We start from the raw sequence: 26706 nt of genomic DNA, 5'->3' as shown, positions 1-26706 counted from the left end.
ACATTGAAAGGATTTTTGTTTTGAAGATCTTTTGATTTATGCTTCACTGATGTACTATAATAAGTTTAAAGTTGAGAAAATAAGCTACATGAATAATAGGTCATTTGTAGTACATCGGCCATTCTGATAGTTGGCCATTGTTTAGTTTGGACCTGATACCAGAAGGATACCTCTAAGCGCTGCTTGCTTCCCTCCTCAGACAAAAGTGACCTCTTCTATGTCCTTTTGCACATCACGTGGAGTTCTGTGCCATTCCAGGTATAGACCGACTCACCACCTTTAGTTCCTCCTGTTCCTTTTCTCAAAGGTCAGGGGAGGTATTGTGTAGGCTATGACAGCCAGTGCTGTCCACTAGTGCTTCCTGCATTGTGGGAACATTCTGTGCCTGCAGTGATACAGTTGCCTCCAGCCACATGTGACCTTTGGGCACTTGAAATGTAACTAGTGTGATTAAGGAGGTACTTTTAAATTTTATTTAATTAAATAGGGTGTGAGGGGCGGGGCAGTGCATTCTACTAAGGAGCTTGGGGCCTGGTGCTAGAGCACCAGTGGCTTTGCTACAGTGTCTTTGCATGCTGTTCATTTGGTTCAATATTTGCAAATAAGTTGTCAGTGTGTTTATAAGTGTCTATTTGCATGTTGTTTGTTTTGACTACATTTCTTCTAAAGATACAAGGGAGCAAAATTACTGTGATTTTGAGACATTTTAAGTCATCTTATATTTTGATATAAGTAGGTACATCTAGCATATGAAGTTGGGGATTTTTATTTATGCTTTGCTTAAACAAAGGCAATGAATTCCAGTCCTCCACTGAAAATTGAGACCTTCAGAAACAATTCTTCCTGCAGCAGTACGATTGTTATGATTCAGAGTCACACTTGGGCAAAGACGTGGATGGTCACACTGCAAGGAATCACAGTGTTGGCTGTGGGGTGTGGTGCCCCATCAGTCCCTAGAACAGCTCAACAAAATAGACCCCCTTTTACGATGAGAAAGTTTAGGCTCCAGATGGTACTATGGTAAAACCGAGATTGAAAACCCAACGAGGGCAGCCCAGGTGGCTCAGTGGTTTAACGCCACCTTCAGCCCCGGGCGTGATTCTGGAGACCTGGGATCGAGCCCCACATCGGGTTCCCTGCATGGGGCCTGCTTCCCCCTCTGCCTGGGTCTCTGCCTCTCTCTCTCTGTCTCTCATTAATGAATGAATGAATGAATGAATGAATGAATGAATAAATAAATAAATAAATAAAATCTTTAAAAAAGAAAAGAAAACCCAACCATTTGTTCTTTTCACTTGCACTGTGCTGCTGCTTGGGTTGCACAGCAGCTCACATCTGCAGAGCACTTCTTGCAGCTCCAGAGTCTGGTATGTGGAGCCTCTGCCTCTAGCTCTGCTTCCAAGACTCCTGGCCAGACCTCTTATTCAGTGCCAAGAGGGTAGAACAAGGAGTCTTCTGGGTCTGCCTTCCTGTCCTGGTGCTCTTCTGTGCTCTGGCTCCGGCACTTGGCCCTGGGCCCTATCCCTTCTCCTAGGTCCTGACTCTCCTGGCTTCTCTTGCCTCCCAGTCACAGACTTTGTGCCGTGGGTGCAACTTCCTTTCCTCAGCCAGTGGTGGCTGCCTAGGAGACTGGGAAGGGAAGCCCTGTCAGAGCATCTTCTGGTCCAGGTCAAGGACTATGCTCACTATAGTTCCTGTAGCAGATAAACAGCAGCATTTCAGTGGCTAACCACAGTTGCCACTGTGGGAGTGTCTGTGCGGGAGGGTGTTCTGGTCTCTGGTGACTCTTCCCCATGTGGAGATTAGAGCCCAGGCCTCTCTCCTTCCTGGGGCTCAGTTGTCCCGGAAATCAGCACCCTGGTGATGCTGGCGGAGGAAGAGAGAAAAGGCTCTGTTGCCATGGACTGAAAGTGACCTCCAGCCCTTTTGCTGGTGTTTCTTTGGTGTATCTCTCAGCGGCCTCCACCGCATACAAGGGTTCACTCCAGTGGGTGACTGCTTCCCAGCAACAACCCTGTTGGGCAGGAGGACAACCTTGGGGGTCAGAGCTGTGGGGATGACAGCCAGGAGGCCCCAGGTGATGGGCAGGAGAGGCAGACGTCATGGCAGGATTAGCAGTGGCATCAGCCACCTGCCAAGGGCATCGAGCGGGCCTGTGTGTGTGTCCTCACCATTCCCGTGCTCTCCTCTCTCTCACCTCAGGGAGACACAGCCCTGTGGCCCTTCTTCTCACCCCCTCCTGCCACTTTTTGTCTTGAGCCTTTCCAGAGCTCACTCCACAGTCCCTGGCGCAGCCTGGGTAACAGCATGCATGTCTGTCTTCCCTGTGGGGCTAGGCCTTGCTGTGCTGTGAACCCCACCTCCGATGCAAAACAAACTGACCCTGTCTGTGCTCTGTGGCTTCCTCCATCCTCTCTCCTGCATTGACTACACAGCTTTCCAACAGGAGTCTATTCCTGTTGCTTCTCGAGCTGGGCTTCCCCTCTGGTTTTTGCACCCAGAGCAGTGTGACCGGGAACACCCTTGCAGAGGCCACTGCTGCTCTTTCCTGCCACCTCACCTTGCGGGTACCAGGCCTGAGCATGTGGGGTGGAGCCCCTCACTGCCTGACTTTATCATCTTTGCTTTCTAGCCTCTTGATGGTAGATGTCCCTGGATTTTACCTCGCCCTGACCCTGGCTTTCCAAGGGTAGAATTGACCACAAAACGCTGAGTTGCTGAGGGGGTATAGCCTAATGATTTGAAGTGTGAACTTAATGCGAAATCATCTCCTGGCAAGTTCAGGTGTATCCATCACCTCATGTCGTTAGACATTTTATTTTTCCTTAGATGAGAACTTTTAAGATCCACTCTCTTAGCCTCTTTCAAGTACACTGTAGAGCAGAGTTAACTAGTGTCACCATGTTGTGCATGAGAGCTCAGGACTTAGAACTTCTTTGCCCGATGGCACCCCCACCCCATCCCTGCAATCCTTGCCTCTGGCAGCCACCAGTCCATTCTCTCCATCTGAGTTTGGTGTTTTTAGATTCCCCATGTAAGTGAGATCATGCACTATTAGTCTTGTTTTGTCTGACTTATTTCATGCAGCGTGATGCCCTCGGGGGCCATCCAAGTTGTCACAAATGTCAGTATTGCCTTTTTATGGCTGAGTAATACTCCATTGTGTATGTGCACCTCATCTGCTGTTCGTTCATATGTCAGTGTTGTCTTTTTGCATCATGGCTGTGGTATGTGTGAGCATGCAGATACTCTTTAAGACAGTGATTTTGTTTCCTTCAGATAAATGTTCAGTACTGGGATTGCTGGATCGAATGGCAGTTCTTTTAACTTTTTGAGGCTCCTCTGCACTGTTCCCCACAGCAGCTGCACTAGTTTGCATGCTCCCCAATGGTGCACGAGGGGTCCTTTTTCTCCTCTTCCTCTCTAATAGTAGCGATTCTAGCAGGTAGGAGATGGCATCTCCCTGATGAGTGATGCTGAGCATCTTTGCATGTGCCTTTGGGCCATCTGTGTGTCTTCGTTGGGAAACTGTCTGTGTGGGTCCTTTGCCCACTTACTAATTGGATTCTTTGTCTTTATGCTGAGTTGTAGGAGTTCCTCATGTAGTTTGGATATTAGCCCCTTGTCAGATGTATAGTTTGTGGGTTGCCTTTTCATTTCATTGGTCATTTCCTTTGCTGTGCAGAAGCTTCTAGTCTGGGGTAGTCCTGCCTGCTTATTTTTTATTTTGTTGCTTGGGCTCTAGGTGTCACACCCAAAAAAATTTGTTATCAATACCCATGTCAAAAAGCTTTCCCCTCTGTTTCCTTCCAGGCGTTCTGTGGTTTCAGGTTCTACATTTAAGTCTAACTGGTTTCAAGTTAATTTTTGTGAGTGGTAGTGGTCTAGTTTTTGTCTTTTGTCTGTGAATATCCAGTTTTCCTAGCACCATTTATTGAAGAGAAGTCTTTTCTCCTTTGAGTGTTCTTGGTCCTGGTTTCTATGCTTGATCTCTGTGCTCCTTCTGTCCCTTTCTCCTCTCCACAACCCTACCTCTCTCCCTTCCCTGTCTCTCCCTCCCCATCTCTCTCCCCCTCCCTGTCCCTCTCTCCCCTTCCCATCTCTCCCCTTCCTCATCTCTCCCCTCTCTGTCTCTCTTCCCCTTCCCCCGTCTTTCTCCTTCCCTGTCTCTCCCCCTCCCTGTCATTCTCCCTGTCCCTGTTTGTCTCTCCTTCCCCATCTCTTCTCCTCCCCCATCTCTCCCTGTCTCTCTTCTCCCTCCCCATCTCTCTCCTGTTTCTCTCCTCCACCTGTCTCCCGCCCACCGTTTCTCTCCCCCTGCCCCTCTCCCCTGTCTCTCCCCTCCCTGCCTCTGTCCCTTCACCTCTCCTAGTAGGATTGTCACCTTTGTGACCTGCCCTGGTTATTGCTGCAGAGGTGACTCATCATCATCCACAGAGTCTGGGTCACCCCACTGACTTGGCAGCCTTGGTATCTCATGTCCATTCTCCCTCTAGCTAGTGTGTGCTTTGTTGTCTCAACCCCTCACACTTACGATAAAAATTGAACTTGTTACCTGGCATAGCTGCTTCTTGCCAACGTGCTCCGTGCTGTTGTGGGAGATGTTCAAACCCCAGTGCACTGTGTACTCTTCCTTGCCCTGGTGAGCCATCTAACTTCATCTCTACTGATGGCTCCTCCAGAAGCCAGGTGAACTTTCTTAGCAGCCCCTGGCAGCAGCCCCAGTTGGTGGTCCTTTGCATTGCCCAGTGCTGTACTGATCCTATTGCAGCTATGTGAGCAGCTGCTACTCTTAATTCCATTTTGCAAATGAGAAAACTGAGACCCTCGGTAATGTACAGCCAGGGGCCAAGTGAATGGTAGAGCCATTTACTGATTTCAGAGCCTGTATTGATGTCCAGTCATGTGGAACACAGCTCTGACCATGGTTTCCTGTCCGCTGTCATTCCCTCTGCTCTGTGCCCCAGTCCAGCGTTCCTTCATGCAGTACCTGCCTCTTCCTGTGCATCCATTAGCCCCACAAGGAGCTCACACAGTAATGGAGGGCACAGAGAGGTATCTGACCCAGGCTGGGTGGACCAGCAATGGATGATCCTGTCCACGCAGCACCCAGAGAAAACCCTGAAAACAGGGCCAGAGAAAAGATGAGCATTGGACAACTCATTGGAACTGTTTTTCTGAGTTTGTGTGCTGTGCTCCCTGGGCATCCCAGGAGGCCAGGCTGGTATTGCATGCTATGACTGTTCTGCTTTTGTTAGCTCTCTTTCTCCACCTCAGGTCAGAAGCATAACTAGTCATAAAGTAGTGGGGAAAGTCCTTTGTCTGTTTTTGCCTAGATTAGGATCCCTTTGCATTTGAGGTGTGTTGAAACCTAAATCTGAGAGAAGATTTTTGACTTTCTCGCAGCAGTGCCAGAAGACTCAAGATACAGAGGGCAGGGAGCCCTTAGCCTACTCTGTCTGTGTCATGTATTCCCTGCTGTGCTCTGCAGTATGTACGTGTCTCTGGGTCTTTGGGGTGAGGAGGGCCGGCTCATGTGAAGCCACAGCAGATGACAGGAGAGGCGTGTTGAGCTGACTGTATCCATTCAAAGGATGGGATAGAAAGAAATCATTAGTTCCCAGAGGGGATTTGTCCACACCCTAAGGAGGATGCTGTGGACAGGCTTATGGGTAGAATGCCACTGGGTGTGTCTGTGACACTCCCAAGCTGAGTGTGGGTGGCTGTGTGGTTGCCTCGCCCCACGATATCCCATACTAGGCACAGAGATCACCTGGCTCTCTGTTCTCAGTAGTGTGCAGACCATGAGCTGGGGTCCTGTGTAGAACACTGTCTTCTTTCTCTGGGCACTTGCTGTGGCAACTTGTAGTTCTTTGCAAGCCAAGGAGATGTTTATTCCAGCAGGAGTAAGATGTGGTGAGGGTCCTGCTGCTCCTGCCAGAGTGAATGTGGCTCGGCCCTGTGGAGGCCTCTCTGTCCAAGGGGTAGTAACCTGTAGCACGAAGTGCAGGCCGCCTGCTCTTCAGTGGAACTGGGTCCACTATCATGCACAAACATGGCTCTTACTGCAGAGCTCCTGGAGAACTTGCTGACAGCAGTGGAGAGAAGGCCTGGAAGAGTAAAAATGTTAGCATCCTTGGCTGCTCCGTTAAATAAGTAGGATATCTGGTTTTTTTCTTTGAAAGCGCGATCTTCTAGATGCCAAATGGTTTGAACATGTAAGTATAGGAAAGAGCTGAGGGTGTATCTTTTTTATGCAAGATCTGCAAAGCATTGGGCCATAATGAGCAACAAAGACATTTTCCTCTCAGTTCTACTTTTTATTTCTAGGAATGTTCCGGAGAATCACAGCAGCTGCCTCTAGACTCTTCACGGTAGACAGCACTGACGGCAGTTTCTATGGCCTAGAGAGGCTGAACGCCCGGGTGCGTGCCATGGTGCCCACACATCCAGCCCTCGTGCTGCTCTGGTGCCAGATCCTGCTGCTCGTCAGCCACACCGACTACCGCTGGTGGGCAGAGGTGCAGCAGACCCCCAGGTACGTTTGCCATCTGCCAAGTGCCCTAGGTAGCCCCGGAGGCCAGCCCACTCTCATGTGCCAGAAATCTGGGCAGCTTGAGATTTGGCCCCGTTTCTTTTTTTTTTTTTTTTTTGGCCCCGTTTCTATGAGACTTCGTACTGGTTGTGCTGAACGTTAGCCATCCTCTCTTGGACTCTGCACTGTAGGGAAAATGTGGTTAGATTAGAGGCATTCAGAGTAGGTGCTGCTTTCCAAATGTGGTTTCTTTGACAAGTTCTTTGACACGGTTCCTCTTGTGGATCATTCTTGTCATGCTGTGTCCCTCCTGCTAGGCTCTCGTCCTTAAATTGGTTCCAGAGTCAGACATGTTGCAATGTCTTAACTTCATTATAAGGTAAATGTGGTTCTAGTTATTCTTAGATAATGAAGTAATTAATTACTGAACAATATTTCAAAACTGCTTGGAAATACTCTATTTTTTGTCATTCAGAAAGACTTATTAAGTATCTGATTGAGGGTGACCCCCTTTTTACTAAAAGTTTTCAGGGTTAAGCCTTGATTTCTGGGCACTGTCCTGTTCAGACATTTGAACACATGTGGGAATAGAAGCTTTGCCGCCCATCTGCCAGGCTGTCCTCAGTGCAGGGTTTCCAGAAGGCTCCAGGGCCTATGATGAGGAGAGGAAGCAAGGGCTGCAGGGCAGAGGTCAGCTCCTTTCTGCTCAATGTGGGAAGGCTGAGCTGTGTGAAACCTGGGGTCCCCTTTGGGTCACTCCATTGCTTTCAGCTGGAAGACCCAGTGTTACTAGGCATTATTCAGTATCTGTTCTGTGCTATATGCTGTGGGATATGCAAGGAAAAAATGTATTTTCTGCCCTCAGTGTATTTACAGTTTAGTTGGGGAAGACCAGTGAAAACATTGAAAAGGCCTAGAGAACATTACCTACTATAGGAGTCAGGAACAGAAAACGATTATCTGCTGCAGTGCTCCTTCAGTGGACATAAATCAACCGGTGAGCTTATTAAAATCGAGTTCTGGTTCAGCAGATCACTGTGGGACTCAGCTTTTTTGTCAGGCTCCTCTGTGGTGCTGATGCTCTGGTCCATAGAGCACCCTTTCTGTGAGGCCCTGAGTCCTCAAGGAGTGTGCCAAAGAGCCACTGGGGGAGCTCGTTCCAGGGACCAGGACTGTGGCCCAACCCACCACCAGACTGGACAGCTGGGTACCTTAGGAATTAGGATCCTGGGCTCTTGTGTTCTCACCGTCTCCCCAGACAACTCCCATGGGACCCAAGGATGATTTATGCTGGGCCAAGACTTGGTGGGGTGGGGCTTGAGTTAGCTGCTACTGCTAGCAGGTGTGTGCAGGTGGACAGAAAGTGAGACATCCACCAACCACCCCAGTGGGTGTGTGAGCCAGTGAATTTCATCCTTCACTCTACTCCCCGCTACCCCTTCTCTCATCTCCCTTCCTCCTCCTCTTCCTTTTCCTGTGCTCCTCTTCCTCCTGCTGGCTGGAGGGTGGGGAAGGCAGAGGGAGACCTAAAGTGGGTTCAAGAGGAAGTAGGATGGTGGACTAATCTGATAATTAGGAAACAGACACACCCAAACAGAAAGGGCCTTCTACAGATTTGAGGGATAAAACATGTAGAAAGAACACTATTGGAATGATAGGGGAAATTTGAATGTGAGTTCTAGGTGTTTTATAGTAACGAGGAGTTCTCAGGGGACCCCTGATGAAGTTCTTAAGGGTGAAGTGGTTTCACCCGCAGAGTGCTCGTGTGGTACAGCCCAAAAAAGTGTGTGCGTGTGGACTGCATATGTGTGCCTGCATAGAGTACATATGTGTGTATGTGCATAGAGTATGTGTAGAGTGAACTGTGTGTGTGCAGTGTGTACACATGTGTAGAGCATGTGCATGCCTGTGAGTGTACATGTGTGGGATTCACGTGTGTGTAGAGTGTGCGCATGCAGGTGTTTAGAATGCATACATGTGTAGTGTGTGTGCATGTGTGTGCATGTATGAGCCCATGTATGCAGTGCACGTGTGCAAAGCATGTGCATGCATATGGCATGAGCACATGTAGTGTACATGTGTGAGCATGTGTGTGCAGAGTGCACATGTGTATGTGCACAAAGGTGGCAACATATTAGTGATTGAATCTAGGTGAAGAGGTGTGACGGTTCATTGAATTAATCTTTCACCTTTTCTGTTGGTTTGAAAGTTTTCAAAGTAAAAGTTAAGGAAAAAAAGATACGGAAGCAGGGGCATTTTAGATCATACATTCTTGGACAATTCTTAGGGGGAGATTTGGTCTAGAGGGGAAGAGATATGGGACATGGGGTTGTGAGTTCCTCGTTTTCACTTCTGGTCCTCGTTGTAGATGCTGAACAGTGCTTTGTTGTGGTTTTCATGTGCATTTCTCTGATAACTAAGAATTGTTTTTTCATGTACTTATTGGCCATTTGTGTATCTGTCTTCTGTTAGAAAATATGTATTCAGATAGTTGCCTTTTTTTTAAATTTGGCTGTTGTTACTGAGTTGTAAATTCTTTATGTATTCTGGATCTAAGTCAGATGTAATGTAAATGTTTTCTCCGCATCTGTGGTTTGCTGTTTTATTTTTTTTATGGTTTCTTTTGAAGAGCAAAAGATTTAAATTTTTATGAAATCAAGTATGTCAGGTTTTCTGTTTCATTCTTTTTCTGTCCCCTCCCAAGTACCTACCCCAGGAGCATGAAGATTTTCTTCTCTGGTTTCTTTTGGAACTGAAATAGCTTTAGTGTTTACCATTCCGAGTTAATTTTTGTGTTAAATTTTGTGTATGCCAGAGCAGAGAAGAGTCATCTCCTCACCCAATCCCCTGAAGGGTGGTTCTTTCAGCATTTTTTTGTGAAAACATCCATGCTTTCTGTCTTGAGTTCCCATGGCACTTTTCTCAGAGTGCAGTGGGGCACGAATGTACGAACCTATTTGCAGACTCTTCTCACGTCCCCCAGTTGGCCCCTCTGCCAGCCATCACGGCAGCACTGCCACCACTTGGTCACCTCAGCTGTCCTGCCGGTTCCCCCACTCTTTTGTACTTCTAGAATCGTTTTGGGTCCTGTAGGTTCTTTGCATTTCCATGTTTATGTTAGAGAATCAGGTGGTAAGTATCTCCAGATGAGCCTGCTGCCGTCTGACTGAGCTTGGAGCCAGTCTGGAGTTTGGGAAGAATTGGCATCCAGCGTCTGGTCCGTCAGTCCTGGAGCATGGTCTTGCCCCATGTATTTCAGTCTCACAGTGTTTCATGTGCAAGCATTACTTGTATTTTATATATTCGTCCCTAAGCATTTCATGTTTTGGAATGCTCTTTTAAATGGTACTTGAGAAAGCGTTTTATTGCTATGGCGTGCTGCTAGTTTATAAAAGTATAGTTGGTTTTGTGTACCAATTGCACATCCTGAGACCCAGTCCAGCTCACATAGCAGCCCCAGGATGCTTTTGGGGCTCTGCAGGGTTTTCTGTGAACACAAGGATATCATCTACAGGTAAAGACTTTTCCCTTCTTCCTTTCCCAGCCGTATTCCTCTTGTTTCTCTTTTCTGCCTCAGGGCACTGACCAGACCGTCTGTACAGGGCTGACCTCCTGTCTGTTTCTGTTGGGGTCCAGAAGTGTCATTTCCTTCATGACCCCTGTTCATTTGAGGTCCAGGGGGGTGGAAAAGATGGACTGCACGAGTTGATAGCAGTTAAGACACAGAAACTACAGAGGTGTCATTAATTGCAGTGTTTCACTTAACTTTTTTTTTTTTCTTTTAAGTTTATTTATGTCAGTAATCTCTGCACCCAACGTGGGGCTTGAACTCACAACCCCACGACCAAGACCTGCACACTCTTTTGACTGAGCCGGCTGGGCGCCCCTCACTTAACTTTTTAAACCAAAGAAGATAAAAGCTAATGTAGTCAGTGGATTTAAATGCTTGAAAATCTAAATAGCCCTGAGAGCCAGCCATTGTCAGAGGCTGCCATCGTCTCTCTTGCTTTGGGAAGCTTTGTAACTGGAGCTTCCACCAAGGCCACAGTGCTTCCAGCTGGCTGGGCGTGCAGGAAGACCAGTGAGTGAGTCCATTCCTCTGGTCTGCTATCCTTGATCTGTGCCTGTCTTTTTCTATACATGTTTGGCAAGACATGTGTGTGGTCTGTATTTGGTGAGTGTGTGGCATTCGTGTTGCGTGGATCATGTGTGTGTGGTGTGTATGTGAGTGTTTGGCTCTTTTCATGTTAGTAGGAGTTAATCTCCTAAGTGTTCTCCATCAGCTCCAGGATGCCCCTGTTGAGACTACCTGCTCCTATTCTGATGTTATGTCAGAAACCTCTGGATCTGGGAATTGTATTCCCTGAATTACAATAACAAATGCTTAACCTAGTCAGTGTTTAAAATAAATGAGCCAAAAGTGGATATAGTCTGGGATTTGGCTGGTGTCCTCATTCAGCTGTTTGAAGGCATGCTGTGGCTGTTCATAAATCCAGGAGTTTATGAGTTTTCTTTATCCTACCTAATACAGTTTCCCTTTTTATAACATCTTGTATTGTTCTCCTCTGTTATCCTGAATAAAATTAATGGATTCTATAACCTAGTATGCCGAAATTTCATATAAATATGTCACAATGGTATCATAAAGATAAAACTAAAGGAAATAGTGTAATATATTGTGGTTCTTTAGTGCTTTTAATATCCCTGCTGTGTTTAGGGGGAAATCACCCGCATACATGTCCAGTAGCCCCAAGGGAGCAGAGCTTAGACCTACTCAGACCTATGCTCTAACACACCCCAGCAAGATGTTGTAGACAATGAGTGTTTATTTCCAAAAGATAATAAAAATGAATTACTTAGAAGTATGGAATACAAAATACAAGCTATTCTGATTCGTAGATTCAATAGGAGCCCTCCCCAGCCTGGTGCAGGCAGGCTCTCTGATGAGTCTTGGAAGCCATACTCTGGCCGCATGGCCCCTGGAAGCACTCGCTGCTGCCACAGCAGGATCTGCTCTTGTCTGCTTCTTGTTTGGGGGGGCTCTGTCTTCATAGGCTTTTGATTTATTTCCAGTCTGCCTGGCCTCTGGTGGCCTGTTACAGTCTTGCATGTGCTGTGGCACTGGGGGTGTGGTGTGGCCACCCCTTAGTTCCAAGGCCTGTGTGTGCAGTCATCTGGAAGGTGAGGCGTTCATTCACCATTGGTACCTAGCAGCATCTGTCGTGAGGTCTTCGGGGCTTGCCTATTAAGCTGGGACTCCATTTGGATTAATGTTGGTTGACCTTCAAATCCTACTGCTAGGATTTGAATTGCAAACTCTGCCCCTTTTCCTGCAGAGGCTCCCCTACCTTTGTGAAATGCAAAGTCACCACTTGAAGAATAGTCACACTGGGGCTGGCAGAGGGCTGAGAAGAGGAGGCGTTTCTGTTTGTTGGTTTTTAATTGGTCTATGTCTTACAGTATAGAAAAATACACTTTAAAAAAAAGAGATTATTTATTTATTTGAGAGACAGAGATAGTGATAGAGATAGCGAGAAAGAGTATGAGCAGGGAGCAGAGGGAGAAGCAGACTCCTCACTGAGAAAGGAGCCTGACATGGGAATGGATCCCAAGACCCTGGGATCATGACCTGAGCCCAAGGCAGACATTTAAGCAACTGAACCACCCAGGAGCCCCAAACGTACTCTTTCTGTATCAAATATTGTCAGGTGAACACCACCACAGTCGCGGTACAGGACAGCATCACCACTTCAGAAGGTTCCCTGTGTCTGCTGTGGCCACCCTCTGCCCCCCACTCTCCCAGCCACCGGTCTATGCTCCATCCCTTTGTTCAGCATAATGCCATATGGATGGAATCACATGATCTGTAACCTTTTGAGTCTGGCTTCGTCACTTAGCGCAGGATATTTCAAGGTCATTTGTAGCATTGCATGACCAGTATGTTCTTGGGGCTGGCGAGTAGTATTCCATTATAGGGATAAGGACAGCTGGCACGTCCATTCACAAGTTGAGAAAAGGGAAATTGCAGTTTGAACATTTGTAATCTGTGGACTATTTTATACCAGTTCTCTTATAAATCCTGAGGTGCTGTAGAAAAAGTTGATACATTTCAGAATATTCTTGTCCTCATGTGACCTCCGTCCCCACTAAGCCTTAGCAGAGATGCACAGGCTCTTTGTCACTGAGGGAAGAGTATTGTCCCAGACTCCAAATTGGGGGCAGTTCACAGGTGTGACGACACCTGTGTTTGAGGGCTTATGGCAGCATCAAGGGCTCCCCAAGGTGTAACCCCTTGCACTGAAGAGTGAAATAACCCGCTCTGGTGGAGGAGTTTTGCAGAAGTACTTTCAGATAAGGTTTGCGTGGCAGCACGTGGGCAGGTGAGAGTTGCAACATTTCACTAGTAATTGTTTAGTAAAATCTGACCTTGGAGGGGCTTTCTCTTGGCAGGCGGGCAGCGTTCATGCAGACCCACACGGGGAATCCCGAAAGCAATCTCTGTGTTTTCTGGTGCGCCTGGTGAGAGCCCTGGTACCTGAGTGCCAATCGGAGATGCAGCTTCACAGCAGGTTCCACTTTCAGTCGAGCACTTGACTGTTTTCTGTTCTCTTGACGTCCGGACACATTTTGCCATGGCTTAGAAGTAGGCAGCTGAGAGTGGGGGGTCACATTCAGGTCACTGGAGTACGGCAGGGTTTAGGGCCTCCACCTACCTCAGCACCGGAACTGCACCTAGTCACCTTCTGCTTTGAAGATGATCTTATGCTGTCCCAGAAACATTGTCAGCGTGTCTGTTTCTTCTTCCAGGAGACGCAGTCTGTCCAGTACCAAGTCACTCAACCCCCAGATGTGTGGAGAAGAGGAGGATCCCGATGCAGCATGCAAGCTTGGGATGTGCAATAGAGAAATAGTGCGAAGGGGAGCTCTCATTCTCTTCTGCGATTATGTCGTAAGTTAGGAAACATGAGTCCCCGTGGGGGCAGGGGGCTGGAGTACCCCAATGTGGGTGATGCTTTTACAGAGTGACCTCCTACTGCCCCTTGCCATCAGCACGGGACCTCAGCAAGTGTTCCGTCCTTCTCAGGCCGGTCACAGACATGGAGGTTTGGCTGCAGAAGATTTCACTCAGCTGCCGCCTATTTGGCGAGCGTGACTTGGAGTGGGGTTCTGCTTTAAACACTGTTCACCATCTGTGCAGAGGGCATTGGTGTCCATTGTTGCATTTTAAAATGGATTCTGATTGGAATGCCATTTTTAAAAAATAACTTTTGTAGAGTTTTTGACCATAAAACTAGCATCATGTGTTTAACATAGAAACTTGACAAAAACCAATAAACAGAAGAAAATACAGTCTCCTTGGAATTGCATTACGCAGGAAATCTGTTGTGACATTTGGCTGGGATTTCATATTTTTTCTCTACCGATAACAGCATGTGAGTTTCTTTGGCACAAATATGGCACCATGTTTATGCTGTTTTCACTCAGCAAAGCATGTGATGTTCTCAGTTGGAAAAGGAAGAGGGCTCCTTCACACAACTAGTTGTTACACAGATTTTTTTGCTGCTGTTTTTTATCGATATTTTTTTATTTGCATCTATTACATTGAAATAGTTTTTCTACCTTGTACTTTTGAGAAATAATTCATTATAATTGTATAATGTTATCTTTCGTGGAAAGGTAAGAAAAATATTAATTTTATAAATTAATACTATCAAATTATCCCACATGGAAAATATTAATCAGTAATCAGATGTCAAAGAATTGATTTCATGTTATAATTTCTGTCTAGAAGGATTATGAATTAAGATTGAAAGCCAACACACATATTCTAGGATGGATATTTATTTTCTTAGGAATCTTAAATCTCCCCCTTTAATGTCCATTTGATTAGTGGAATCTATTCCTATTTTGGATTCAGGAATGCTGTCAAAACTGTGACAGTTTCAGAGAGCCCATTTCCTCTGCTGACCTGTCAGGACTGGAGAACTGGGGAGCACTCTTGGGCGGCCAGACCAGAGCCTGGATGGAGCGAGGTCAGCCATGCATGGGACTGTCACCTGCTCCCTTGTGTCATGGCTCTGGTCCAGTCACCTGAGGGCAGGAGGTGCTGCCCCTTCCATTCTACTGCCCTGGGATCACACTGTCTTTGGCAGGTGTGCTGGGCCTTGCTCTGTTCCTCCTCTGGCCCTTGGCCAGTGTCCCTCAGAGGTGCACCAGAGCATTGAATTCCCCTGGTGGGCAGTGTCTGATGTCCAGCAGCTTGCGCCACAGTGTAGGGGTGAGGGTGACAGAATCTGTGAAGTAAGTCCAACCCCGATGATTGTTGGTGGTCAAACACTAGATAGTTTCAGTGAGGATTATAATTTGGAATTTGTTTTCCCATCTTCCTTCTTCTGGCCTTTTCTTTGGTATCCGTGTCTGCTTGCGAATGAGTCTGTCACTTTCTCCTCAGTGTCAGAACCTACACGATTCAGAGCACCTAACGTGGCTCATCGTGAATCATATCCAGGACCTGATCAATCTGTCCCATGAGCCTCCCGTGCAGGATTTTATTAGTGCTGTTCATCGGAACTCTGCTGCCAGTGGCCTTTTCATCCAGGCAATTCAGTCTCGTTGTGAAAATCTTTCCACCGTAAGTCTCCTTGGTACCAATTGTGCCAGTCCGTTTTTTTCTCTGCCTTAAGAATGTACTATTGGAATTTTTAAACTGCCAATTTCCAATTGGCAAAATGCCCTTGTTGCCTTCTTTCTGTCCACTGCCAGCCTACCACTCTGAAGAAGACGCTTCAGTGCTTGGAAGGGATCCACTTCAGCCAGTCGGGTGCCGTGTTAACCCTATATGTGGACAAGCTTTTGTGCACTCCGTTCCGTGTGCTGGCTCGCATGGTCGACACTCTAGCCTGTCGCCGGGTGGAAATGCTTCTGGCTGCAAATTTACAGGTACTAGAAAAACAATGAAACTAATTTTTTTTTTTTAATTTTATTTATTTGTCCATGAGAGACATAGAGAGAGAGGGAGGCAGAGACACAGGCAGAGCGAGAAGCAGGCTCCATGCAGAGAGCCCGATGGGGACTTGATCCCGGGTCTCCAGGATCAGGCCCTGGGCCGAAGGCAGGCGCTAAACCCCTGAGCCACTCAGGGATCCCAATGACGCTGATTTTTATTGAGAACTTAGCAGGACAGGCAAAACAGTTGCCTAGTTTTTTCCTCTACAGGCATATTCTTCATACACCACTGAGAGAAACGTGTATAAGATGTATAAGTTGTTCATTCTTTTGTGTGCCTGGCACGAGCACTTCTTGTCCTTCCTTCCAGTCTGCCTTTGCTATAATACACTGTACATGTCATTTTTCCACTTTCCCAAGAGTATAGGGTTATTTTGATTCATTGCATGTTACCCACTTGCTGACCTGTTCCTGTCTACTTCAGAGTGGCATGGCCCAGCTGCCAGTGGAGGAAGTGAGCAGAGTCCAGGAGTACCTGCAGCGCAGCGGGCTGGCCCAGAGGTAATGCAATGCCCGGGCTTCCTGGCTTCAGGGAATACAGGCTTAGATTTATTTATGAACTCTGGATGAGAGAGAGACATGCTTTGCATGTGAGTATGCTGTGGAAAGGCCCTCAGAGACTTTCTAAATTAAGCAGACTGGGATCTCACTTTATAAAGTGGTAACAGAGATTCGGCCTTCATTTCTTGGGCTGGTTGAGGGGTCATATGTATCCGGATGGTCTATGTCCACCCACCTATGACAAGTAAAAATGGCAGTTACCACCTTGATCTGAGCAAAGTCAAAGCATATAACTTAGCTGCTAAGTAAGAGAGGGTAGTCTGAAAGATGTTACCTAATTCTTGGCATGCATCTCTTTCTGGTATTTGTCCCCTAATTCTGCCTCATAGTCCTTTAGAAATCTTCATCAGAAATCATGACATCTATTATCTATTTCCACAACTAAATAAATAAAATACTTTTTACCTTTAAATGTTACCTTTTCCCTCCACACGGAGGAAGACGTGTGAAATGTGTGTGCACGCACTTGCATGTATGTGCACGTGAGAGAGCAAGGGAGAGAACAGAATAGAATTGCCATTGTGTAGCTCGTTGCGGGTGTCTTCATTTAGGAAGGCATCTAACCTGGTACGTAACACATGGTTTGGTTGATTTTTTTTTTCAGTTTGCTGGGCCCGGTTATGTTGTGATTTGCATTATGAAGTTGTTGCTCTCATAGAAGATGGTAGAAGGTCAAACTATTATTTTTCGACTCCAGAGTTAGTGTTTAGACCAGATGAAGAAGATTATAAATATCTTGTCCTAGATGAGGTGCTTGTTCTATGAAGTGAACATAAATTTGTATAAACTGTATTGTGTTGGGAGAATCAATGGGAGATTTTGTGCACTCAGATTTTAGAATAGATGATCTATTTTGTATTTGTAAAGAATGCTTTTATTAGCTGTTAAACCATGTAATGCCTATTATGGTGTTTGAGTATTAATGAAATGTCTGCAAAATACTTGTGGCATATGAACTGTGGTTATTAAAAATAAGCTAGACCCTGAATTTGCATTATGATTTGTCTGAGTGTTGTTGAGGCAGCTCTGAGGATAAAGTGTCAAACGCGTTGCATCTCGCTTTAAGAAGCCACTGTCGTTTCCTAACCTATGAGACTGTGTTCTAACCCCGCGTGTGATTGGATTCCAGACACCAAAGGCTCTACTCCCTGCTGGACAGGCTGCGTCTTGCCACTGCACCGGGCTCACGTGGCCCTTCACCTCCAGTTACCTCCCACCCGCTGGACGGGGATGGGCCCCTGGCACTAGAGATAGTGATTCCAGATAAAGTAAGTATTCACCTTGTGTACATATGACACACAGGGCCTATTCCAGGCCCTAAATGCTCTTTTACATCTTTGGCAAATCCAGAGTGTGCAGTGGGGCAGTAGGATGTCCTGGCACCTGGCACAGCCCCCAGGGCCTCTCAGCCTGCTATTTGTTGCCAGCAGTGGTCAGGGTTCCATCATTGACAGGATGCCTAAGGCCCAGCCCAGGTCATTATTAGGAATTATGGGGTGAGAAAGAAAATGCTGACTTGGGACACTCATGGCCTCAGGGAGAGGGGTATCAGCGTGGTTCACGGGAGAGTCAGGAGAGGAGTGGCCATAGCCTCCATAGGCCATTGTGCATACCTGCTTGGCCTCTCTCCATCTCCTTAACCCCACTGACCTCCTGTGTGTTGAGCACACCACCCCAGGACCCTGGTAGACTGTCATCACCCTTGCTGCTCACATCTCAGAGCTGGGTACCAGTTGGGGCTGTAACAGATCCTTGGTACTCTGCTTTCCTGAAGGGAGGTCAATATAGATATGAACTTGGATTTTGAAAACCCATAGCCCAGGCACAGAATGGCAAGGTTCAGGTCTCTATTGCATTGGCCTTGGAGAGAGAAGAGCACTACAGACAGCCCAATAGAAGATGTTAGGAGCAGAACCAGATGAGGGGTGGCCAGAGGGTGAAGGCACAGAGAGGAGGGCCTGCTGCCCTCACACTTGAGCTGAGTTAGGAGGACACTCAGGTGTGTCAGGGAGGAGCAGAGGCTGTCTAGGTAGTGACAGCAGGTTCAGGTCTCTATTGCATTGGCCTTGGAGAGAGAAGAGCACTACAGACAGCCCAATAGAAGATGTTAGGAGCAGAACCAGATGAGGGGTGGCCAGAGGGTGAAGGCACAGAGAGGATAGCCTGCTGCCCTCACACTTGAGCTGAGTTAGGAGGACACTCAGGACAGTCAGGGAGGAGCAGAGGCTGTCTAGGTAGTGACAGCAAGTCAAAGACACAGCCTACAGAAAAGGCCTGTGGTTTGGTGAGCAGCCACATGGCTAGCTAGAATCCAGTTGCACTGAAGCTGCATTCATAGTCCAGAGTGGGCCACAGGATGTGAAAGCGCAGGGCAGAGAAACAACACATGTTCAGTAGAGTTGAAGCCCCTTGAAAGCCATGCCAAATTTCACTGGGTTTCCCACTTTTTTCTTCTTCTCAGGACTGGTACCTACGTCTAGTCAAATCCCAGTGCTGGACTAGGTCAGATTCTGCACTGCTAGAAGGGGCAGAACTGGTGAATCGGATTCCTCCCAGTGACATGAGTACATTCATGATGAACTCGGTACGGCAGAGAGCAGCGGGATGCTAGCAGGATGCTTGACTTGTCTTATCATCATGTGATCAACTTAGGACATGTGGCGCTCACTTTTCTGCCTTAATGGCAGACTCTAATCCAGACAGGATGGAGCATGGGGGACTCCAGTCTAGATGGGACAGGTTGTGGGGAAAGTCTAATCCAGATGGGGCAGGGAGTGGGGAGACTGATCCAGATGGGATGGAACATTATTTCAGCTACATTAGAATCCAGAAGGAGGTAAATTGTGTCTAATTCAACTTTTCATGCATTTGAAAAGAGGTTCTCTTAGATTGCAATCTGTTCTCATAACAGTCATGAGGAACAGTACTAAAATGGTGTCCTGGTACATGATTTAACCAATTCTTGTATTCTGGAAATTCATTTTTTTTTTAAAGATTTTATTTATTTATTCATGACAGACACAGAGAGAGAGAGGCAGAGACACAGGCAGAGGGAGAAGCAGGCTCCCTATAGGGAGCCTGATGTGGGACTCGATCCTGGATCTCCAGGTTGTGACCCAGGCTGAAAGCAGTGCTAAACCACTGAGCCACCCGGCTGCCCTGGAAATTGATTTTTAGTAAGACCCCTCCCCTTATTTTAGGTGGTGAGGTCCTCCTGGCCCCACTACTTATAGGGAGGTCCCTGTACCCCTACTCCATATGGTATGGCCCTCCTCACTCCATGACTTGTAGTTAGGCCTTCCCCACCCTCTCACTAGATGTTATGAGGTCCCCATCCGCCCCATTGAAGTTGTGTAGGCAGGCAGGCAGAGCTGGCCCAGTGAGGCCCTTGCAAAGCACCGAGTCCCTATCCTCATCTCCTAGTCAGGGCCTGTGAGGAGTGGAGTCCCCGCCTTCCATAGCAGCCACAGCTATAGTAGGTTCCTTCCCAGACCTCCTGGGACGAGCAGCTAATTAAACCTTCAGGTGTTTTAGTGCTGCCTCAATATGTATAAAGTGGGAATGAGGAGCAGCAGGGGTCTGGGGGATGACAGGGTGACTGCATGAAGGGTGGGGGGCAACTAAGGGTGGGCCAAGTATGGATAAAGAGACTCAGGGTGGAATCCACACAGCGGTATGTGCCTAAGCACCAATTCTTCAGTAGTTTGACAGTAAGAGCTATACTGAAAAAACAGAATTGGCTCACAGTCAGTTTGCTGAAGCCATTTTAAGCTCCATTTGGTGAAAGCTGATTTGCTGAATGATAAATTTGCTTAAAGATCTATTTATTGGGGGCAGCCCAGGTGGCTCAGCGGTTTAGCGCTGCCTTCAGCCCAGGACGTGATCCTGGAGACCGGGGATTGAGTCCCACGTCAGGCTCCCTGCATGGAGCCTGCTTCTCCCTCTGCCTGTATCTCTGCCTCTCTGTGTGCCCTTCATGAATGAATAAATAAAGTTAAATAAAATAAAATTTTTTTAAAAATATATCTTTATTGAATATTCCAAATTCAGTAATTGAACTTTTAATAGCTTTGAAGGTTCTGGCTGTAGCAGAAAGGTTCAGTTTTGGTCACTGATGATGACCTATGCTTTTCTGAATGTTACCTAATCAAGATGAATATTCTGCCTGAAAATTGGCCCCCCAAAATCCTTAACATCTAAACCATCTAAAAAAATGGTTTTTAGAAGTTGGCAAAACACAAGTTGATACACTATCAAAGAAATGGCTGTATTTCAACCACGGTTGTGGCTCCTTGGATTTATTTCAGCTGCGTTTGAACATAACTTGTCAAACTTTGTGAATGTTTGGTGTTTCACTGGATTTCTTAGGTGCCGTGTCAGCTTCATTTTGTATTTTTATCAATTAAAAATTACATGTTGAATTTATTTCAAACAAATTTGAAAGCATAAAGAAATTTAAAATCTTTCCTTAATATTAAAGTAGCCCCAAGAAACCAGAAGTGTGCTTCAAGTAGCATATGGTATTTATTACAAGAAACAGAATATTCTTTAAAATACTTTGTTATGGTATACTCCTTTGTGCTTTCTCAGAAACGTTTGCATTATCCCTTCTTCAGTTGTGTTTTTCTTGCCTGGTTGAAAGTGTGTAATAGTTGTTGAACCTTTAACATCCTGATTCAGGAATTCAACTTAAGTCTGTTGGCTCCATGCCTGGGCCTGGGCATGCGCGAAATCTCCGGAGGCCAGAGGAGTCCCCTTTTTGAAGCAGCTCGCCTAGTGACACTGGACCGCGTGACCAGCCTGGTCCAGCAGCTCCCTGCTGTCCATCATGTGTTCCAGCCATTCCTGCCTATGGAGCCCACCGCCTACTGGAGCAAGTTGAATGATCTATTTGGTATTTAAAATAAAAACTTCTTTTATTTTTAAAAAATGCTGCAGAGGCAATATTGTGCTTTGCACTGAGTAAAGATTAGCAGTAAATGCTGTTGATCTAATAAACAGAAAGCATATGCGGAGGTGGCTGAGAGGCAGTGCCGGGGACCCTAGCTCTGGATGTCTTTTGGCATGTTTGCCCCTTTGCCGTTCCCCGGCCTAACCCCAGAGGAACCCTGGAATAGACCTCAGAAGAAGGTGCATTCTGAGTCACACACAGTTGGGTGGGTGTGTGCAAATGTATTTCTGAGCCGAAGGTGCCTTCAGATTCTCAGAGAATGGCCTGACTGCCTTTCCTAAGTCATGAACCCTTGCTAGAGTTGTGTTCACCCCCAGTCTTGTGTTCTAGGGGATGCCGTGTTGTATCGGTCCTTGACCACTCTGGCCCGGGCCCTAGCCCAATACCTGCTTGTGTTCTCCAAACTGCCCAGCCATTTGCACCTACCTCCTGAGAAGGAGAGGGACACTGTGAAGTTTGTGGTCATGACCCTTGAGGTAAGAGGCAGCTCGGGAAGTTGGTGTTTCTGTGCTGAAGGACTGTCACTAGAAAAATAAGAAGGCAGTTTCATCTGAAATACAGGAGCTGTGTGGTCCGACAGGGTCCTCTCCTCCCAGGGACAAGAACTAGAGGTGGTCAAGTTCCACATCTGTCCTTACTTTCCTGTGCACACTCACACCCCTGACTGTGTGGGTTTCTCACAGGTGCCTTATGACATTGGCTGCATAGCACTTCCTGTCCCCACTTTAGAGCAGGCTCTGGAGAGCCAGGCTTGGGACCAGGGCTCCCACCCAGTGTTTCCCCTCTGTGTGTGTCTAGGGCGAGGGCACAGGTTTCAGAGGAGGATCTGGTAGGGAGAAGCAAGGATGATTGGAGGGATGAGCAGAAACCTTTTAGGGATCTCCCAAATAGTGTAGGGAGTTATGTGCTTATGTGTGGATCTCTTTCCTTGATTCTAAGATGCCTTTGATCTCAGGGCAAACATCCATTAAATACGTTTTTTTCCAGGGAAAAGGAAGCACTGCTAATGTAGTGTGGATCCTAATTTTAGATAACTAAAAATAATCTGGGAAAATTATTGTTTTAAGTTGAGTAACAAACCTAGATGTTTCAGCCATAAGAAATTAAACCCTGTGTTAACACTTATAATCACCCCCAAAATGTGTGCATATCGTGCATTCGTCACCTTTCCATACAACTTTGGCAGAGTCTAGCCTGCATCCTTGCAGCCAGAGAGCCTAAGCTGTGTTTGTCAGCCTAAGCAGGACATGGCTGTCTCAGCATCGGCTCCACCTGCCACTTCATAGGTGTCAGGAGGGCAGTCGTTCATGAAGTGATGAATAAAAGCACCTGCTTGGAGCTGGGCCAAGTCAGACATCTCAGTGTGGTGGTGAGCAGGCTAGCAGGCAAACATACAGTGACAGTACATAGTCATGACTGTCAGCAGCAGTCCCATGACTGCCATGTGCAGGGCAAAATGCTTCTATGCATCCTCTTATTCAGATCTTCCTATAATTCTGCAAGATGGACTCTGTTATTCCCATTTTACAGATGAGGAAAGCAGGGCTTACTGAGGTTTGGTGGCTTGTCCAGGTTTCACCCACTAAGAAATAACCCACTGGCATTTGAACCCAATCCTGGCCATCTCCAGGACCCATGCTCTCAGATTCAGCCTCTATGACCAAGGCAGAGCCTGCCTGCACCCTGGGAGCCCTGTGAGGAGGAGCCTAGCCTAGAGACCATGTGGCAGGGAAGGATTTCTAGAGGAGCCCACAGAGCCGAAGGAAGGAGGAACAATGAAATCAGGGTGGCCCTTCTGGCAGAGAGGCAAGCCCCAGGCGGTTTTGGGAGCAGGTGGTCAAGCTTGGAATATAAGGGAGTAGGCAACAGGGTCTCATCCCTCTGGAAGCGTAGTCAGGACCCACCAGCCTCTCACTGTTGAGACAGTTCCCTGGCAGCCTGGAGATAGGAAGCGGGTCTGATCCTTCTGTAACGCTGACCCTCCCCTTTAGGCCCTGGCATGGCATTTGATCCATGAGCAGATCCCACTGAGTCTGGACCTTCAGGCAGGCCTCGACTGCTGTTGCCTGGCTCTGCAGCTGCCCAGCCTCTGGAGTGTGCTCTCCTCCCCAGAGATGGTGACCCACGCCTGCTCTCTCATTCACTGTGTCCGCTTCATCCTAGAAGCCGGTGAGTCTTTGACCACAACAGGTTTCTCTCCTCTGTCACGGGATCAGTAGTCAGCTCTGCAGATCTAGTCACGGACGTTTATTTTGTGCCACCTGTTTTCCAGGTGCCAAGCAAGGAATTGGGGGTTACTTGGTGGATAAAATATAGGCTTTGTGTTCATCTCCAATGGTTTGGATTCTGCATTAAAATTGGACTTGAATTTGCTTTTGTAGTCATTTTGTTTAGATTTTGGCGTTCTAACTTTCATAAAAAATACTCCTAATTTTATGTCCCTTTGATCTCTGGTCCTACTTGACTGTTTCATGCTTTTAGTCCCAAATGACCATAAGATTTAATAAGATTACATTAAAAAGATTGTTTTCTGTTATAGTCAAAATGCTTGTTTCTATAATGAATTGTAATATTAATGTATTATAAAATAAAAGTGACATTCTTTTCAAGGGACAGTGTCCTTAACAAGGGTCGTTAGCCAGAGTTTCTCAAAAATTAGACATTATAGTTTACATGTTAGAGGGTGTTTTGAAGTTTCATTGTTTAAATTGTTTTCATCTGTGCATTTGTAGTCAGCTTGAAAACGGAGATCTGGGGAGTAAATTTTCAAAGCCAGACTTCTTGGGGAATTGCAGTGATGCTTTTAGCAGTAATGAATCACGAGCTGTCTGATAAAAACCTTGAGGGCAAGAGGTGCCAAACAGCAGGCAGTGGACAGATGTAGAAATCTCAGCATAGACGTCTAGTCTCATGCACTTCAGACAAGCCTGGAGACCTGTCCCTGAGTCTGGTACTGTCTAAACCTGACTCCAGGAAATCCAGAGCTCCTCTGGCTGAATCTGTCTCCTTGAAATGTTATAAGGCTCCATAAATGTGAGACTTTGAATAAAAAGGAATGGTAAAAGTGTTTGGAAATTGTTCTATTGTGACTTCCAGTCGTGGTGCAGCCTGGGGACCAGCTGCTTAGCCCAGAAAGGAGGGTGAACATGCCAAAGGCCGCCAGAGTGGACGAAGTAGATCCAAACACACAAAGTAAGTCTCGAGCCGTTCTTTTTTTACCCAGTGTTTTTGAGGGCTTGAAATTCATGAAGAGACTTTTAAAGGGGTAAGTGTAGACACCTGAAAGCTTACTTAATGCAGTTGCATCCTGTTGATTATCTTTAGATATGGGGGCAGTTTGAGCACAGCATCTCACCTGTGCTCTTTCCTCTGCTAACACACTGGCTCTAGTCATCCAGCTTTCTTTGGTCCCTCCAAACTGGGCTGGGGTGTCACTCCCAGGCAGCCCTCCTGATGCCCCCCTTTCACAGCTGCTCCTCTGCCATCACCGCACTCCCTGAGGGCAAGGACTGCCTTCCCTCCGTGTGCCCACTTTCGTAAATGCTCTAGAATGTTTACCGGGTGACAAACAAATACGTGGAAATACCCATGTGACCATCAAGCGACCTGAGTGTCTGTTTTGACCTTCTCTGGGGGTGGATGTTTAAATGAAAGTTACTGCTCTTCCTACAGAAAAAGCATCCACATCCTATCCATCGGAACTTCTAGACTTAGACGTGTGCCATAGGTGTGCACGTTCTTTGTCCTGAGGCAGGTCGGGAGGAAAGCACTTGGCTGAGTGACTGCTTGTCACTGGGGGGCATCTGGGTGTCCTCAGCCAGAAGGTGTGGCTGGAGTGCCACCTGCAGCCCATCCACAAGATGGGAAGCACATGCCCACCTGGTGGTTCTTGAATGCCTTTTTTATGGAATGCTCTGGAATACCAGAGTCTTAGCCATGCTCTGGTGGCTTCAGAAGCCTTCCTCTTTCAGAGCAAGTACATACATGCTTTGTCATTTGCCAGCATTTGTACAGACCAGGTAAGGATGACATTTCCCTGTCATTCATCTTCAGCAGGTGATTTCTCTTCCTGTGTCACCTGTGAGTGTGTAACCCTCAGACACAGTGTCCTTCGGTACACACAGCCTAGCTCCTCGAAACTCTGTGGTCTGTCAACCCTTAGTTCACGCTTTCATGGTTTGTTGTTGATCTGTGAGGGAGACACACACTCACCTCCCTGCTTGGCCACGTTCTAGCTGAGTGGCTATGGCGAGTTCTCATCAGTGCTTCTGCAGGGAAGGTACAGGTGGCACTAGCCTTGGATTGGTAGAAGGATTAAATAAATTCATCCATGGATAGCACCCAGAACAAGTGCCTGTCTTGTTATAAGTGCTCAGCAAATATCACCATAATTTTTCTCATAACTTAAATTTCTATCCATCTGAAAATAGTTCAGGCATTTCAGGGGGTCGAGTCAGAGCAGACAGGCTCACAGGCTGGAGCCTATTTAGTTCACGTTGATTATGCTTATTCCCCACGGCCCAATTTAAGCTGGTTTGTTTAATCCTGGCCAGAGGAAGAAGCTAGCTCTTTTTATCGCCTTGATAGGGTGAAACCTCTTAAAGATTGCCCATTAGGGGCTCCTGGCTGGCTCAGTTGGGAGAGCATGCAACTCTTGATCTTGGCATTGTGAGTTTGAGTCCTGGGCACTGAGTTTACTTAAAAAAAGTATTAGTAGGGGATCCCTGGGTGGGCTCAGCGGTTTAGCGCCTGCCTTTGGCCCAGGGTGTGATCCTGGAGTCCCGGGATCGAGTCCCGCATCCGGCTCCCAGCATGGAGCCTGCTTCTCCCTCTGCCTGTGTCTCTACTCTCTCTCTCTCTCTCTCTCTCTCTCTCTCTCTATGTCTGTCATGAATAAATAAAATCTTTTTTTTAATAATAAATTTATTTTTTATTGGTGTTCAGTTTGCTAACATACAGAATAACACCCAGTGCTCATCCCATCAAGTGCCCCCACCTCAGTGCCCGCCAACTAGTCACCCCCCACCCCCTGCCCTCCTCCCTTTCCACCACCCCTAGTTCGTTTCCCAGAGTTAGGAGTCTTCATGTTCTGTCTCCCTTTCTGATATTTCCTACCCATTTCTTCTCCCTTCCCCTCTATTCCCTTTCACTATTATTTATATTCCCCAAATGAATGAGACCATATAATATTTGTCCTTCTCCGATTCACTTATTTCACTCAACATAATACCCTCCAGTTCTATCCACGTCAAAGCAAATGGTGGGTATTTGTCATTTCTAATGGCTGAGTAATATTCCATTGTATACATAAACCACATCTTCTTTATCCATTCATCTTTCGATGGACACCGAGGCTCCTTCCACAGTTTGGCTATTGTGGACATTGCTGCTAGAAACATCGGGGTGCAGATGTCCCGGTGTTTCATTGCATCTGTATCTTTGGGCTAAATCCCTAGCAGTGCAATTGCTGAGTCTTAGGGCAGTTCTATTTTTAACTCTTTGAGGAACCTCCACACAGTTTTCCAGAGTGGCTGCACCACTTCACATTCCCACCAACAGTGCAAGAGGGTTCCCTTTACTCCGCATCCTCTCCAACATTTGTGGTTTCCTGCCTTGTTAATTTTCCCCATTCTTACTGGTGTGAGGTGGTATC

The 26706-nt window shown here is 46.9% G+C and overlaps 1 protein-coding gene across 3 annotated transcripts in view; it reads left to right on the top strand.

The window, feature by feature from the left end:
- Positions 1–26706, top strand: part of HTT (huntingtin) — a 145318-nt gene that overhangs the window by 93704 nt on the left and 24908 nt on the right. For all 3 annotated transcript variants that reach the window (XM_077875802.1, XM_077875807.1, XM_077875798.1), the window contains 11 exons: positions 6331–6538; positions 13343–13484; positions 14988–15167; positions 15299–15475; positions 15966–16042; positions 17232–17370; positions 18564–18686; positions 20783–20996; positions 21384–21529; positions 23045–23222; positions 24150–24245. In XM_077875802.1, the coding sequence (XP_077731928.1) occupies positions 6331–6538; positions 13343–13484; positions 14988–15167; positions 15299–15475; positions 15966–16042; positions 17232–17370; positions 18564–18686; positions 20783–20996; positions 21384–21529; positions 23045–23222; positions 24150–24245 (1680 nt within the window). The remainder of the gene's footprint in view (positions 1–6330; positions 6539–13342; positions 13485–14987; positions 15168–15298; positions 15476–15965; positions 16043–17231; positions 17371–18563; positions 18687–20782; positions 20997–21383; positions 21530–23044; positions 23223–24149; positions 24246–26706) is intronic.

The sequence above is a fragment of the Canis aureus genome, chromosome 2, assembly GCF_053574225.1.
Source record: "Canis aureus isolate CA01 chromosome 2, VMU_Caureus_v.1.0, whole genome shotgun sequence".
NCBI classification, from domain to species: Eukaryota; Metazoa; Chordata; class Mammalia; order Carnivora; family Canidae; genus Canis; species Canis aureus.
Note: the sequence above shows the minus strand (reverse complement) of the source record. Positions and strands in the feature narration are given on the sequence as shown.